This window comes from Fulmarus glacialis, unplaced genomic scaffold, assembly GCF_000690835.1.
Source record: "Fulmarus glacialis isolate BGI_N327 unplaced genomic scaffold, ASM69083v1 scaffold4371, whole genome shotgun sequence".
Lineage (NCBI taxonomy): Eukaryota > Metazoa > Chordata > Aves > Procellariiformes > Procellariidae > Fulmarus > Fulmarus glacialis.
The window spans coordinates 4,777-20,067 of record NW_009193252.1 but is presented as its reverse complement, the minus strand read 5'-3'; the positions used below and the strand labels follow the sequence as shown (position 1 = coordinate 20,067).

The 15,291-nt window shown below is 38.0% G+C and overlaps 1 protein-coding gene across 1 annotated transcript in view; it reads left to right on the top strand.

The window, feature by feature from the left end:
- ZNF536 (zinc finger protein 536) overlaps positions 1–13,611 on the top strand; it is a 68,919-nt gene extending 55,308 nt beyond the window's left edge. Inside the window, exons 3-4 of the mRNA XM_009587368.1 lie at positions 8,780–10,360; positions 13,565–13,611. Coding sequence (XP_009585663.1) covers positions 8,780–10,360; positions 13,565–13,611 — 1,628 coding nt within the window. The remainder of the gene's footprint in view (positions 1–8,779; positions 10,361–13,564) is intronic.
- Positions 13,612–15,291: the final 1,680 nt, after the last annotated feature.

The following is a 15,291-nucleotide window of genomic DNA, read 5'->3' as shown; positions in this document are numbered from 1 at the left end:
TTGCAACCTTCTCCACACTGTATCTCAGCTTCTGTGTAGTTTGCTATCATCTAATAAGCTTCTGAAGGAAAAAAAAAAAAATCAAGGTTTTATTTAGCACACTCAGTTGAGTCGCAACACACAATTGTAGAGGATTTTTCTTATCTAATTCAGTGATACTCAGCCAGGAAGAACTTTAAGGGGAAGACAGTAAGATATGATTTCTGATTGTTCCCATATGATAAGAAGAAAAGGGCATAATTATGTGAAATCTGTTTCTCCTCTTTCTTGCTCTAAAAACAGGTGAAGGACAAGATAGTTCCTTAGTACAACCCCGAGAGAACAGAGGAAGGACTCTCAGGGCAAAATGCTTCAGAGCCTCGGGGCTTAGAGAAGACAGACAGAACTCTTGTAGTCCTCCTAGATGACTTTTTTATGTTGGCCAGTGAATAGAGATGGGCTGTATGGACTTGCTTCTTCAGAGCTACCTACTTCAACTCACACAAACTCACTGTGGGAAGAGATGCAGAAACAAGGGCAAAGCATGTATATGCACCAATAGTGCATAGTAGATATGTGGGTGGACTGGCCACTTTGTGATTCAGCGTCCTGCTTGTAAAATAATACATAATACAGCTGAGAAGGTTGTAACACAGAAGGCTTAGAGGTGCTCAGACTTTGTGAAAAGGAAAACCATCTAAGTATCTCAGACCCGTAATGTGCGATATGCAGATGCTTCCAGAGTTTCCATTTTTCCCCTCTGGGAGCAGCAATTTAATGTTCCTTCAGTCAGGGAGCTGAGCATCTTCTTTATGTTCTTAAGCACTCTCAATTCCCACTGAAATCAAATAAATGGGTGTGGTTTTTACTTTACATGCCTAGGCCTTTGGACTGCACAGAAAGAGTTAAGTATAAAAAATTAAAATTTCTTACGTTCTGCCTTTGACAAGTGACACATTATCTAGGGGCTGGCCTGAGATTAGCTCTAGCACCTCTGTGCACCTTGCGTTAGCGTTCAGAAGCTACTGCAGTTGTAGACCAGTTTGGGTTTGTGTGGTCGTTAGATGCTCAGGTATATTCCCAGTATAACTGGCACAGTTAAATGCCTTGAGTAACAAAAAAAGAATAATGTGCATGAGCGAAGTAGAGCCCTGAAGAAGGTTTGGATTGTGCTAAACAGAACAAACCTAAGAAAAAGAGGGATAGGAAGAAAAAACTTGGCAGGGCTGTGTCCATTAACTGAGAGTATGTTGCGGTATGTATGACACACATCTTACATGTATTAGATGTATTATATACATTTACAGTGTTACTGCATTTTCCCTTGGAAATGTAACTAGCCAATTTTAAAACTTGCTTAGATGAACTGATGAAATACAGTAAAAATGGTGCTGTTTTAAATGAATTCAATTCACATTTTCTTCCTAAAAAAGACTGCCTGTTGCCATTCTCTGAAGGCGCTTGTAGTGGGATGAGCAATATGAATAATTAAGGAAAATGGGTATGTGTGCTCCAAGAGGAGACAATTTTGGTATTGAACATCCTTTATTTTTACATTTCTAAGATGAACTAAAAGGACTTTTCATTTCTCTAGATTTCTCCAGATTTCCCATCCTTAACATTGTACAGCATGCCTATTCTCCTGTCTTAATGACATCCCAAACTTTTGTTGAAAATAATTGATTGAATTTAAATTTCCTTAAAAGTTTAAGAGGTAATGTTACAGTATAAATTTCCTACCAAACACTAAGTAGGGAAATATCCATTAGTGAAATTAACTACAGTTTCTAGGTAGCTAACAATGTGCAGTATACAGTAGGGCATGGCTAATGAACACTGCAGTGGGTGATATTTCATTATACAAATTAATGCTCACATTTTAATGGGAAAGTCACATAATGAATCTCAGCTTCAGTGACAGCAATTAGAGACACAGATTGTCCCCTTCTGGACAAGGCACTGTTTAGCAATAAGCAGCTGTGTAAAAAGTCTTCAGGTTTACAACATATATATATGCTTTGGGGGAATTAGTGTACAGTTTATATTAATGTACTGAATCTTCCCTGCAAAGTAACAACCATATTTATCTCTCTGCATTTTAACTAAGTAAAGACATGTAAAAAGACTAAATAAATATTGCAGATGAGACATAAATAAAGGAAAATATTCAATTATAAAACTTTATAAAAATTAAAATATTTTATTGTAATGCCTAGTGCACAATTGAAAAATCTTTAATAAACTGAGTCAAAAGCATCAAAAGTCTGTCCTTTTACAGGGTAGAGGTAGTTTCATCTTACAGAATAGAGGAAAATCACTAGTAAAGGAAAGTAGTAAAGAGAAGACATTAACTAGTGTTTCTGACAAACAGATTAATTGTGTGGTGAAACATGTGCAGGATCCAAAAATAATCCTACAGAACCTTTGATATTCCATTTGGTTTAAAAAGTGTGAAGTGAATGATTAGAATGATAAAAGAAATTACCGTGTAAGAATAGGCATAATAATGAACTAATTAAACCATACAGCAATTCATTTCTAAAATATCTACTGCACAATGGATAAAATAGGTTATCAATAACTGTTTCAATGGTAAAATAAAAAATGCTGGAAAATGTTTTCAGTATTTTCATTAAGCAGTGTTCTCTGGAATTATAAGATGTTTGATTTCATCTGCTTTGCATGAAAGAAAACTATAGCTTGTTTAGAAATGTATAGGATCAAATTGCAACTCACGTTGTCCCCGAGTGACTGTCAAAACCCCACTACTGGCTGCCAAAGCATTAGGTGTTGGGGTTCTTGTACTGATGCACAGCCCTCGCTGTACTGAGGAGCAGCACTATGAGGAGCAGAGGGGCATAGTCCCCAAACAAACTCCTTAAGAAATCTTATTTAAAAAGGAGGGGGGGCATTCAGTGGGGAAGGGGAGTGTAGGGTGCAGTACAGATTTTTAAGAAGCTGCATGTTAAGTATGAAAAATGAATAAAGAAGTCCACAGCACTAAATATAAATAGATATTTAAGAAGTACAGAGATTTGATAAGGGAAACAAAGTAGTAGTAAAAAAGTATGTGTGTGGCTATTAGCGTTATGGAGAACGGGGTAAAATTCTGTAGATCTGGCAGGTTTAACAGTTGGTATCTTGCTAATACTGGACAAGAATGGATAAAAATTATAAACCATGGCATAGAAGACTAAATACTCTTCTGTTCTGTTCTCAGAAAGAAGCATGAAGGTTTTTATAAGTATTTTCCAATGATACAGTTCTGCCATTAAGTAATGAGGCTGTTATGCTGTAGCCCACTACATTTTAATATTTTTTAGAATGAATGAGATTGGATAACTTATAGATAAAGTCTTAAAAACCCTGGCTGAAGAGCTCTCCAAATCATTAAACTTCATTTAAAAAACCAAGTCTTGGAACACGGAGCAAGTTCCAGAGCACTCGTAGTAGTAAAAAAGCTCTGGCTATTCTAGTATTTCCAAAAGAAAGAATATTAAGACCTTGAAATTATAAATGAACTACCCTGACATAAGTTTTGGGTAAAATTACAGCATGAATTTGTTAACTAATTAAGAATTGGTAGCATAGTTAATTCAATTTTATTTTATGAAAGTAAGTTTTATCAAGTTTATCCCTTTCTATCAAAGCTTGTGAAAGTAGCTTGTCCTATGTGACAATCCCCCCCACCAAAAAAACCCAGTATACAAGAGATGAAGTGGCACGTAAACTGGCAGTTCCACAGCAGTGCTTTCAGCTCCATCTATTTGGTATTTCATCATAATTTGGAAGAGTATATAAAATCACTGTTGATAAAATTTACCAATGGTACAAAAATGGTAAGATGCTAAAAATCATGGGGAGGCACTGATTAGTCACTTAGTCAAGTGGGCTCTTCTCAACAGTATGAATTTTAAATCAGCAAAATGTAAAGGAACAGATATTAGAGGCGTTGATGAACTGGGCCTAGGATTATGGTAGAGAAGCAACAGAATATGAGCTGTTAGTTGATTGCTGTAGCTATGGATGTAAACTGTCTTGGACTGTACAAGATTAATATCAAGTTGAAATTTCATCAAAGCTTTAGTGGGTACCCATAATTTAAAAGGACATTGAAGAATTGGGAAGGGTGTTCCACTCAAGAATGAGAGAAGGTGAAGAGGTGACTGGTTTGCCATCTGCAAGTACCTTCCTTAGGGAATAGATTTTTTTATTAAAAAAACCTGTTTAATCAGCAGGGAAAAACGTAGCAATGTTCAGTAGTAGGAAGCAGACTCCAGACAAATTCAAGCTAGAAACGAGGCACGCATTTTGAGCAGTGAAAATACTTAAGCAGTCAAACAGTTTACTTAGGGACATGTTGGATTCTTCTACACTGCTGTGGTTGAAACAGAATATGTTTAAACTAAAACAAGCAAGTTTTGTTTCAAATTGTAGTTATGATTTGATGCAGGAATTATCATGTGGGGGTCTTTGGCCTGTGTTGTACAGCAGATCAGACTAGATGATCATAATTGTCCCTTCTGGCCTTAAAATCTGTAACTCTATTTATAATCTGGCTGTGGTCTCCTCGCACAGCCCGTAGCAGATAATTCCTATGACTAGTACGATTAGATTGCGTTCCGAGCAGGACTGGTGATAGCTTGCATAGATTATACATCTGCGTTGTTTATACAACCTTCTATAGAAATAGGCCTGTTTCTACTGGGCAACATGTCTGTTTCCAGTTATCTACCAAGCTTTTGTGCAGATTTTACAAGCAGCGTTGAATTTTTATTGTTTTACTGTATCCTAATATAAAATAGTTCTTGTGAGACGTCTTGTGTCTTGTAAACCAGAGCAGTAGATAGATCAGAACTGTGATTATGTTGCCCAGATAAGTTATTCTCGAAAAGGTTGTTTTTTTTTTTTTTATTGTACACACTGGAATATTCTCTGTTTCTACTCCATTGTGAAAAGGTTTGCAGGGATGCAAACCGGAGCAGGGAATTAGCAAGATCAGGATGGTCATTGCCTTTGTGAACAATGAAAAATGACTCTTGGATATGAAATGCAGAAAATTATTTTGAAAAAGTCATGTTCCCTCACTCCTACATGGCAACGTTAATTTATGTGAACTGATATTAAGTGTTAAATAACTCATCCAGACACTGCTCTTGGCAATATTACCAGGGTAGTCATTGCACTAGGATGAATTCTCTGAAACCTTTCCTCAAAGTATGAGATACAAACAGGTTTATCTTCTAACAAGAATCATAGCCTACCTCTCTTGTCCCCTGTAGTATTCTTTGGACATATACTATTGCAGCTGCTGATAGAGTCCTGGAAATTAGGGGTCCTTTGGGTTTTCCATTGAAACTGGCTTGGTTATGGTTAGTTTGGTTGAGGTTAGGTTGGGCTTTTTCGCACAGCAGCTTGTAACTCTATTTTGTCATTTGTACAGGGACTTACACAGGGCATAGCTGGTTGTTAATTGGATGAAATAGCATCTAAATATCTGCACAATTACTGGATTTAGGAAATACTGACACACTAAATTTAAAAGATTCAAAGATGACTTATTCCATCCTACTCCCTTCTCCCCATGGCTGCCCTCAAAATAGCAGCAGTTAAGATTGCTTTTGAAGTAAACTAATCACTGCCAATATTTGGATCTAAAAGAGAAGAGAGAGGTTTTGAATACTTCCCTTTGAACAATATTATTTGGCCAGTCCTGTATTGTAAAGCTGGCACAGTGTGTTGCTACATATTGAGTCCAATTTCAGACCTTCAGCTTTAGATCTCATTTCTAGCCATGCAAGAGGTGGGAGCACCACAGAGGCAGTGTACCAAGGCTAGGAGAGATTTGAACTTTTTATCACACTTCTCTGTCAGTGTCTGCTTTCAGTCCAATGCTTATGGCGTTGGTGGCGAGCTGTGTCCAGATCTCCTCTGCTGAAAGGAAGCTCACTCAGCGAAGAGGCTTTCGAGCGGAAAATGTAATGACTTCAAGGCTTAGCAATTCAGAATAAGAGTATGTTGTTGTGCCCAGGGCTTTAGAGTGAAGGTACTTTAGACGTACAAAATATTACTTGTATTTCCCCTAGTTAGCATATTTTAACTCACTTATAGCCATTTTTACATCTACCTACTGCTTTGAACAGCTCTTGCATGTTTTTAGCAACATCGGTCCAGCCTATATTGCAAACTTCTCCTCCTCCCTGCAGAAGGAGTTATCCAACGGTTGACATAGCGCCTGCAATGCTGGGACACACTTTTTAATGGTGTCACTTGATGTGCAATGCAAACACACACTGAACTAACATTAGAATAAAAGGAAGTGCTCAATATAATTGTGTTAAACATTTCCGTAAAGGCATAGGGGATGCTGAGGAAGAGCTTTTCAATTAAGAGGAGTGAAAACTCAAAAGTGAGAGCATTTAACCTTATAAAGTCTGGTACTTGTTTTTCACCAGTCTGATTACTTCTTAGGCAACACTTGAAATACCTAAGTTGTGTCAGAGGTCACTAGTGACTCTTGACAGTAACTGGTGGGACAAACATGAGAATAACAGAAAACAGCTCAAAAATATTGCAGTATGTACATGCTGTAAAAACAGCATTAATGTTTGTCCACGTTCTGACTAGCAGCACAGCTGTCAGAGTTTGCACGCTCCCAAACAGCCCTGCAGAAATGCAAGCAAATAGACAGCCAGTGTCTTCTGTCCCCTTGTCCCTACCCTAAAATGCCTGCGATGGGGGGGTGTGCTCAGACTCTCACCTGAGACCAGGGAAACCCAGACAGACGTGATCCGTCTCAGTTTAGTGATTCTTGCACGTCAGTAGGAACTGTTTGCTTTTGCACAACTCCCACTGAAACGCAGCCCCTACTTCTCGTTGGTGGAGTGCCAGAACTTAATTAGGTGATTGTGGAAGACTCAGAAGTTGCACTGAAATGTTTAAGTCTGATTTTTTTTTTGTTAAGCTGTGTGGACCCAGGCCTAAAGCATGAACAGTGCTAATTACTACCTCTTCCTCTGCTGAACACCTCTTGTTTGAGGTGCTGCACTTTTCTCCTCTAAAAAGGTCGATTAATGTGGTTGATGTAAAGCTCTCATGTCTCACCGTTTAGCTTTTGGATTACATGATGGATTTAGAATTTCCACTGCTTGCAATTTACTTCAGCCCCGTCTGAATTGCAGCACGTATCCAGCTACTGTTCATGGTCAGTAAGCCTGCTCGCGCAGTGCTGTACGGTCATTTGAGTGTTCTGGTGTTGCATCTCATTAGTAAATTCCTGCGATCAGTGAGAGGAGCAGCTTCCCAAGTATTTACCAGCCTTTCAATTGAGCCTGTAGCTTAAATAACAAAAGTTTGAAAGCCTTTCAGTTTTGTTTTAAGCAGATTTTGAGGTTATTTGAAAACAGGTAACTTTCCAGCTGGTTTGGTGAGCTACATAACATTATATAGCATTTTTACTGTGGAGGAAGTTTTCAAAACAAGTTATTTCCATTATACCATTTGGAGAAGGCTTGCCTTTGTCTTTTGGCTCACTTAGGGAAAAAAGCTACGTAGAGAAAACAGTTTCTTCTTCTTGTTGAACTCCCTCATAGAAATAATTGCCAATATTGACAGCTTGCAGGTCTCTCAGATTCCTGTCACTTTTAGTGAGGATTTCCGTACTTCTTCCTTTAAAAGGAACTCTGCATTGCTAACAAGTGCTCTGCAAAAATTTAGATGTACATCTGCTTAGATGTCTTTATGATTGTATGTGAATATTTATTATACGTGTAATATCTTCTACCTCTTTTAAAGTATAGGAAGAACAATAAAAGTTTAGTGTGGGATTCAAATATATATTTAATTCATGAAAATCATCTTATATGTTTTAAAACTCTATTCAGGCTAATCCTAGAAAAGCACTTATAGTAGGTAAATTACACATTTTACTACTTGAGCATTAGAAATGCCATTAGTACAAATTTAAAGAACTGCAAAAACCAGTAGATAATGCTAATTTCAAATACAGAAACTAAATATATTTTGTACTTTTTTTATTACTCGATTTCTTTTTTATTTTATTGACTACTTTTTATTTTAACTATATGTTCTTACATGCTGCAATCATAATGTAGTGTAATGATATTAATATTTTATAGAATCTGTATTTATAGTTCTTTATTTAGAAACAATGCAGTAGGTCTGCAGATCTTTGAATCCTTCTGGAATGGTGCCCTCCAAATAATGATAAATTACTTGTGCAGTATGCCATTTGCTAATTATATCCATGATTTACTGCAGAGCAAGACTTAAATCATTCATTTCAGTCTTGCGTAACAGTGCCATAAAATTTTTAGGTTTAAAAATGGTTTCCATGTGTATAATTTAAACAAATTTTAGAGCAATTGTATATACAAAATATTGCAACCATCCATTTGTTACATTCTTTGTCTCTCTTTTTTTTAAACTTGTACTTTTAATGATTACTGTGGTTGAAATTGTTATGCTTCATTTTCATAATCATAGGTTTTAATTCTACAACAGTTTTCTACATGTTAGATTAAGAAAAAGATGGCTAATTGTTTGTAGATACCATGTCATTCCTGAATAGCCCCACATTCTGGAAACCCATTTTAAAAATATTCAGTATATGAATTAGTCTTCAATTAAAGGCATTTCTTTTTTAAAAAATGAATTATTAGCTCTAAGATCTTCTTGTTTTCAAGCAGCTAATGTTGATTTTTTTTTTTTCCACTTATCCGTACACAAAAGTACAGTTAAATCTCTTTCTCTATATTTTTCTCTTTATCCATACCTATAGGTGAGAAGCCTTACAAGTGTCCGCATTGTGATTATGCTGGTACTCAGTCTGCATCCCTCAAATACCACTTGGAACGGCACCATCGGGAGCGACAGAATGGAGCAGGACCACTCCCTGGGCAGACTGCAAGTCAAGAACACAAAGATGAGACATCAAGTAAAAGTTCTGTGTTTATTAGACCAGATATATTGAGAGGAGCCTTCAAGGGGCTTCCTGGTATCGATTTCCGAAGTGGCATGGTCTCGCAGCAGTGGACGTCAGGAATGCTGTCTTCTGGAGATCAGCAAGGACAAGCAGCTGGCATGTCATCTGAAGTATCTTCAGAAAATATGAAGAGTTCAGACATATCTTCCAAAGGAGCACACTTCTCTGAACTTGGCCGTGCTTACCAGAACATGGTTGGGAACGGTGTGAACTTTCAAGGGTCTTTACAAGCTTTCATGGACAGCTTTGTCATAAGTTCTTTGAAGAAAGAGAAAGAAATGAAGGACAAAGCTCTCTCAGATCCACTTTCAGCAAAAGCTCTGGGCTCAGATGGTGGTGAGGAAAAGATAAATAGCAAGTCCTCACAGCGAAAAACAGAAAAGTCACAATATGAACCTCTTGACTTATCCGTAAGGCCAGATGCAGCATCCCTCCCAGGTTCATCTGTTACTGTGCAAGACAATATTGCTTGGCACGGCTGCTTATTTTGTTCCTTTACAACTTCATCTATGGAACTAATGGCTCTGCACCTCCAGGCCAATCACCTGGGCAAGGCTAAACGTAAAGACAACATCATAGGGAACAACAAAGACCAATCTAGAGAAGCTTCAGCCTCGGTTAATAAAGTGAGCTTGCTCCCCTCTTCTGTGCAGTCCAGCAAGGAGGCAGTAGTTTCAAACATGCTGAGCCAGCTGGACTCAGCTTCTGAGAAAATGACCCAAGGACAAAATAAAGAGACTCTGGGAGAGCAAAAGAGCACTGCCTGGCCCAGCCACATGGAATCCACTTTTTGTAATTTTACAACAGACTTCTATAAGCAGTTTGGTGTTTATCCTGGTGTTATTGGCACAGGAACACAAAATTCTTGCACCAGTAATGAATCTGAAATAAAAACACAATCCGAAGATGACCCAAATATTCTGCTCTCTGACTCTGTAAATAAAAGTGCTACTGATGACCTTTCTGACATAGCTTCATCTGAGGATATGGAATCTTCCAAGGAAGAAAACATTGAAGATGAGGACATTGACACAGAACCAGATATTATGAATAAGCAATTGTCTGCCCTAAATAAAGAAAGCAGTGAAGGAGGCGACAATATACAAAGTGCAGTCACCTCACAACCAACACAAGGGCTCGTATCACCACTGCCGCAAGCATCAGAAAAGCAGTGGCACAGTCAGAATCTTCTATCCTCCCATGAAACTGCACAAGGAGTGATGAAACCCGAACAAGTTCAGGGTCCACAGGTCCTGGAGAAGCAGATGAACATGTTGTCAGTCCTAAGAGCTTACAGCTCTGATGGCTTAGCAGCCTTTAATGGACTTGCAAGTAGCACAGCAACTAGTGGATGTATCAAGAGACCTGACTTGTGTGGTAAGTTTTAGATCTTCTTTTAGACCATTTCAGAAAACACTTGTGCAGAATCATGAAGCTGCTCTTTAAATATACTTAGTCATGTTTGTTAGTAATACATTTTTTTTAAATGTTAAACCCTGTGGGCCAAATTCTAGTCTTATATGTGGTCTACTCCATTGAAATCAGCAGTGCTGCATGCATATACTCACACAGGATTTTAGAACGAACTTGCTTTTTAAACTAGAGTAGCAGCAATATAGACTATCTGTGCTAGTGGCATCTGAAGGGGATACTTACTGCTTTAGCATACTCAAAGGAGGAAAAAGTTTTAAAAAATTTACATGGTAACTTGCAAACTTTTCAGTATTTTGATATAAGAAACAACCCAAGAAAAACACTGGATGCTTTGCCAAGCAAACCTTGCTTTCTCTCTCTCTTTTTTTTTTTCCTTTCTTTGAGTTGGGGTGTGTTCAATTACCACAATATTAATGAAATCAAAGGCCAAGTGCATGGAATGCGTCTACCTGTGGTGAAGAGCCTTTTTTTTTTTTCTTTTCTTCCCCTCCCCCTTTTTTTAATTGTATTTTTCTGGTTTGTTTCAGTGGCACCCATGCAGTAGTTGCCCTTGACCATTTTCACTATTCTAACTAGCAGTTGTACAAATTGTGATTTGCCTGATTAAGAATATGCCTCCAGGTAATTAAAAAAACCCAACAACACACCAAACAAACAAAACTACCTTTTACCCTTACTAGTCTCCAATTTACAAAACTGCAGTTTTACTTCCTCATATCACACACGTCATATTTGACAAAAATGAGAGTTAATCTATTTGGAACAAATGAGAATGAGGATTTTTTTCAATTTATCTCCTATTTTGTCAGCATAGTTCTTGTTTGAAAGAGATTTTAGAGTGTAAATCCTTTGAAAAACAGTATCACTTTAAAAAGCAGAGTCAGCAAAGGACACAAAAACTTCAGTAATGCTCGTTTCACTTAACCTTCAAAGTAATCAGAAAACTCATTGTCAGAGCTGAACATGCATAGTAAAATGTATTCAAGTTTAAAAAAAGAAAAGAAAATGTGATCAACAGTTATAAAGCCTGACAATTTAAAATGAATCCCTAAATCTGCAAACACTTGAAAGTGGTTACCCTGGTTGACTTAAGGTTAGTGGGAACTTTGTTTGACTTTACTAGGATAGTATATGTGCTTTAAGCCATAACCCCTTCTTCAGGCCCCTCTCTGCTTTTCCAAGTGTATTAGTTGGTTTGATAAAAAAGTCTGATTTCTCCTCACAGTGTTTATCTCACTTGTATTCTTAGAGCATTTTGGCTTCACAATCTTGTCATTACTTAAACTGAATCATGAGCCCAAGTATCTGCATGGCCTTACTTGTAAACTTCTGTGTCTCAATGCACTAAGAACCAATTCAGATAGTTGGAAGTATTTCCACATTCTTCAAAATCAGCAGTTACATTACCGATATTTTGAAAATAGTTGATAGTTGATATAATTGCAGCTGGTAAAATCCTACTTGGATTGTTTTTTCTCTCTATTTGTGGAGTACAATCAATCAGTTAAAAAAAAAAATACAGCAGAGAAATTACTCTCTAAACAAACAAGTAAAAAAATTGGAAAACTAAGAATAGTTGCCTCGTACAAAATATCTTTATACTTCTTCCCAGACATAAGATTTTTAAAACAACAACAAAAAAGACCCCTCTAGCATTATTATTGAAATGAGGTCATGTTACTTCCATTAGTTTTTTGTTTCATCTTCCAATCAATTCAACGGACATTTTATGATGGCTTGAGTTTATATGATTTTAAAGACCATATCACTTTCACAAGCTCTGCCCAGTGATAATGGATTTGACTTGAAGTATGAAGAAAAAAAAAAGACCAACAGAAGCTTGTCTGTTCTACTTTCTAAGCCATTTTTAAATGGAAAATGTAGTGCAAGTCCTCCTTTCTCCCCCCTCCAAAAATAGCTTTTTAAAATTCTTTACTGACATTCTATTGAGTGTTTGCAGAATATAAGTATTAAGGTTGACTGTTTAAATATATTATTTCGTTTTTCTCAGTATCTCACAGCAAAAGTGGAAGAGTATGAACAAGCCCCATGTCAGTAGTTCTTTTTTTATTTGGGTGGCTTGGACACCGCCCACTTGAAAGTAGTGTTTTGGGGGAGTTTTCATTTTCTCAGTGACATTTTATACTGTGAAATCACACTCCATCTGTGCATGCTAGTGCGGGAAATCTCACCTGATGTTTCTGCGCTTGCAGATTAGCCATCAGGAGCACCCTGTTCATTTATTAGCCTTCCTTCCCTCTTGCACAAAGCCCATGACCATAGTCATGGTTCCCTTTGTCTCTCCTACTGCCTGAAAGATCAGAAAATTTGAGACCCACCACCAGCACCCGATTCCAGGGCATGATTCTTGTGTTCCTTTGTATTTCGAGAGACTTTGTGCATTTGCCTTTTTTTTTACAGCCAATGATGTGTGGGTTGTTGACATCTCAAGAGAGAACACTGATACACTTGATACACTCCTTGCACAATCAAGACAGCAAGGCGTGGTGCTCTTTCAGCAGTCAGAATACAGTGGAAATAAAATTGAAATAAAATATCTTAGCTTCAGTTAGCTGAGATTGCATCTTTGACTGGCCACACTAATTGAGTTGAATTTGTGGCTGCATAAAAACAAGCTGGGATCTTCAGTGATCCATGTGGATCATTTTTAGTTGGCAGATTTTACCTTAAGATAATGGGTCAGTTTTTAAGCACAAATCTTGGTACAAAAAAAAGGGTTTAATTTCAGAGGAGAATGCCACCAACTTACATTGTTGTTTTGGAAAGTCACCACACACGGGGGAAGCAGTCCTCAGTTTCCCTGTATGTAGAATGAGAGACTGATGATGTGCACATAATTCGTTTATGCTCCTGTCATGCTTCAGGCTGTAGGGATGAAAGACACAGTTAGGAAAGAACCATAATTACTGCATTTTTACAGAAATTTCCATGCCAAAATGCTGCTGAGAAAAATCACAAATATTTGTAGTATTTCTCCTTTACATATATAGCAGAATAGGAAAGAACAGAAAGAAAGAAAAAAAATGCCATTGATTAATTTAGAGTTACTCCTGACTTGTACTTGGTTTTGGAATCTCAAGTGATTATACCTAGGAGCCGATCTTGTTAATCTTTGCTACCGCTCAGTTTCTAAGAACAAGACATGCCTTTCCTTGCTGCTTGGCAGCCAGTAGCCCAACATGGAGGGGAAGCCCAGGGCAGTGGCTCCATGGCTTGGTAGCTGTCTTGAGCATCAGTGTCCTCTGCTTTCAGAGCCCTTGTTCATGCAAGAAGTTATGCTTGGAGGTTCTATACCTACTTTGTATTTAAGTTTTGGAAGATCTGTTTTCCTTTCCATTCATGATCTTCTCTTTCTCTGCTTGTCTTCCCATACACATGTAGTTGCATCTCAATAATGTTCTACCTCCTGTTCCAGCACAGCATCTATTTATGAAAAGACCCTTTCCTTTCTCTCTCTCCTCCCCTTTAAATTTTTCTGCTTTGTGTCTAAGATGGTAAAATTTCCCTACTTGGATTTTCTGCTTGGGAAGTACCTAGGCTTTCAAAGAAGAGCTGGTGGGCTGCAGAACTATTGGCCAGATATAGTCCTGGTTGTTCGCTGGTTGCTTAATGGATTAGTGCTATTGAACCCACACTTAATGATGTCCAAAAGTATTAGTTCCATGTTGTCTCTATAAATCTAATTTGCTTCCATTCATGCTTGCTTTCCTCTGCAATTAGTGCTGTTTTCTCCTGCATAGGCTCCACCCCATTATCACTTCTTTCACCGTATGAAAACAGGGCAGGGCCCTTCTGGTATATGGTAGCAGCTTCGGAGTTCTGATCCTGCAAAGGGCTGAGCACTTGCCGTTTCCCTTGGAGCAGAAAGTGTTCAGCATTGCACAGAATTATTGAAATGTTCAGCATTGTAACTTTCTGAAATACCTTCCAAATGTGGAACTGCAGCACAGACAAGAGGGCTGGGCAAGGGGAAGATCGATTGTGGCAGATTATTACAGCTTTATTGTCACATAATTATAGTGCTCTACCCCAATGTTTAAATAGAGAATTTAGTTGTTGTAAATTGCTCATTGCCACAGGTGTCAAAACCAAAAAGATTATAATGCTAACCCCTTCAGAACTACCACCAACATACAAAATACAGAAAAAGATTTTTAATTGTTTGTGGTGGCTTCACTTGAATCCTTATTGCAGCTCTTTTAAATTATAAAATCTGTATTAAACAGAAGCAAAAGGCCTGATATATCCAAGCTGTAGGACAGCTACGAGGCAGTGGAAGGTGATCCTACTGCAGCAAACTGTAGTACTCCTGCCCGCTCCAAGTACCTTGTAATGCACTTAAGTAACCCCGTATTTTGTCCTGATCTGCAGTGGAAGGAGTAACCAGAATATTCTTTCCCTTCAAGGCAGGATGAAATGATGTGGAAGTTTTACTGCAGACTTCTCTTTACCCCGTTATGGTGATTTTGAAGAGGTTTCTTTAGTTTCAGTTAGGAGGTCCAAGGCCTGCTTTTAGTGTACAAACCGTACTGCTGAACGGGAGATCAGCACCTCGGCCCCACGCCTGGGTTTCAGCCGCGCTTCTGGATGTCGCAGTGCCATTTGCATGGCAATATCAAACCAAACTCATATGGCTTGCTTCCTTTTTTTAATTAACTGGGAATGCCAGTGATCCAGTGAAGTTTGTGTTGCTGGATAAAAGGGCCGGTCTGTGAATAGCATTGTATTTGCCAAATGGTTCGCTAGTCATTTCAGTACAAACAAATGGATGGTGTCTGTAAGTCTGCAAACACTGTTGACATTTAGCCTTGTTTATGTTACTTTCCTTTTGCTGCATATTTTTGGCTAGAAAA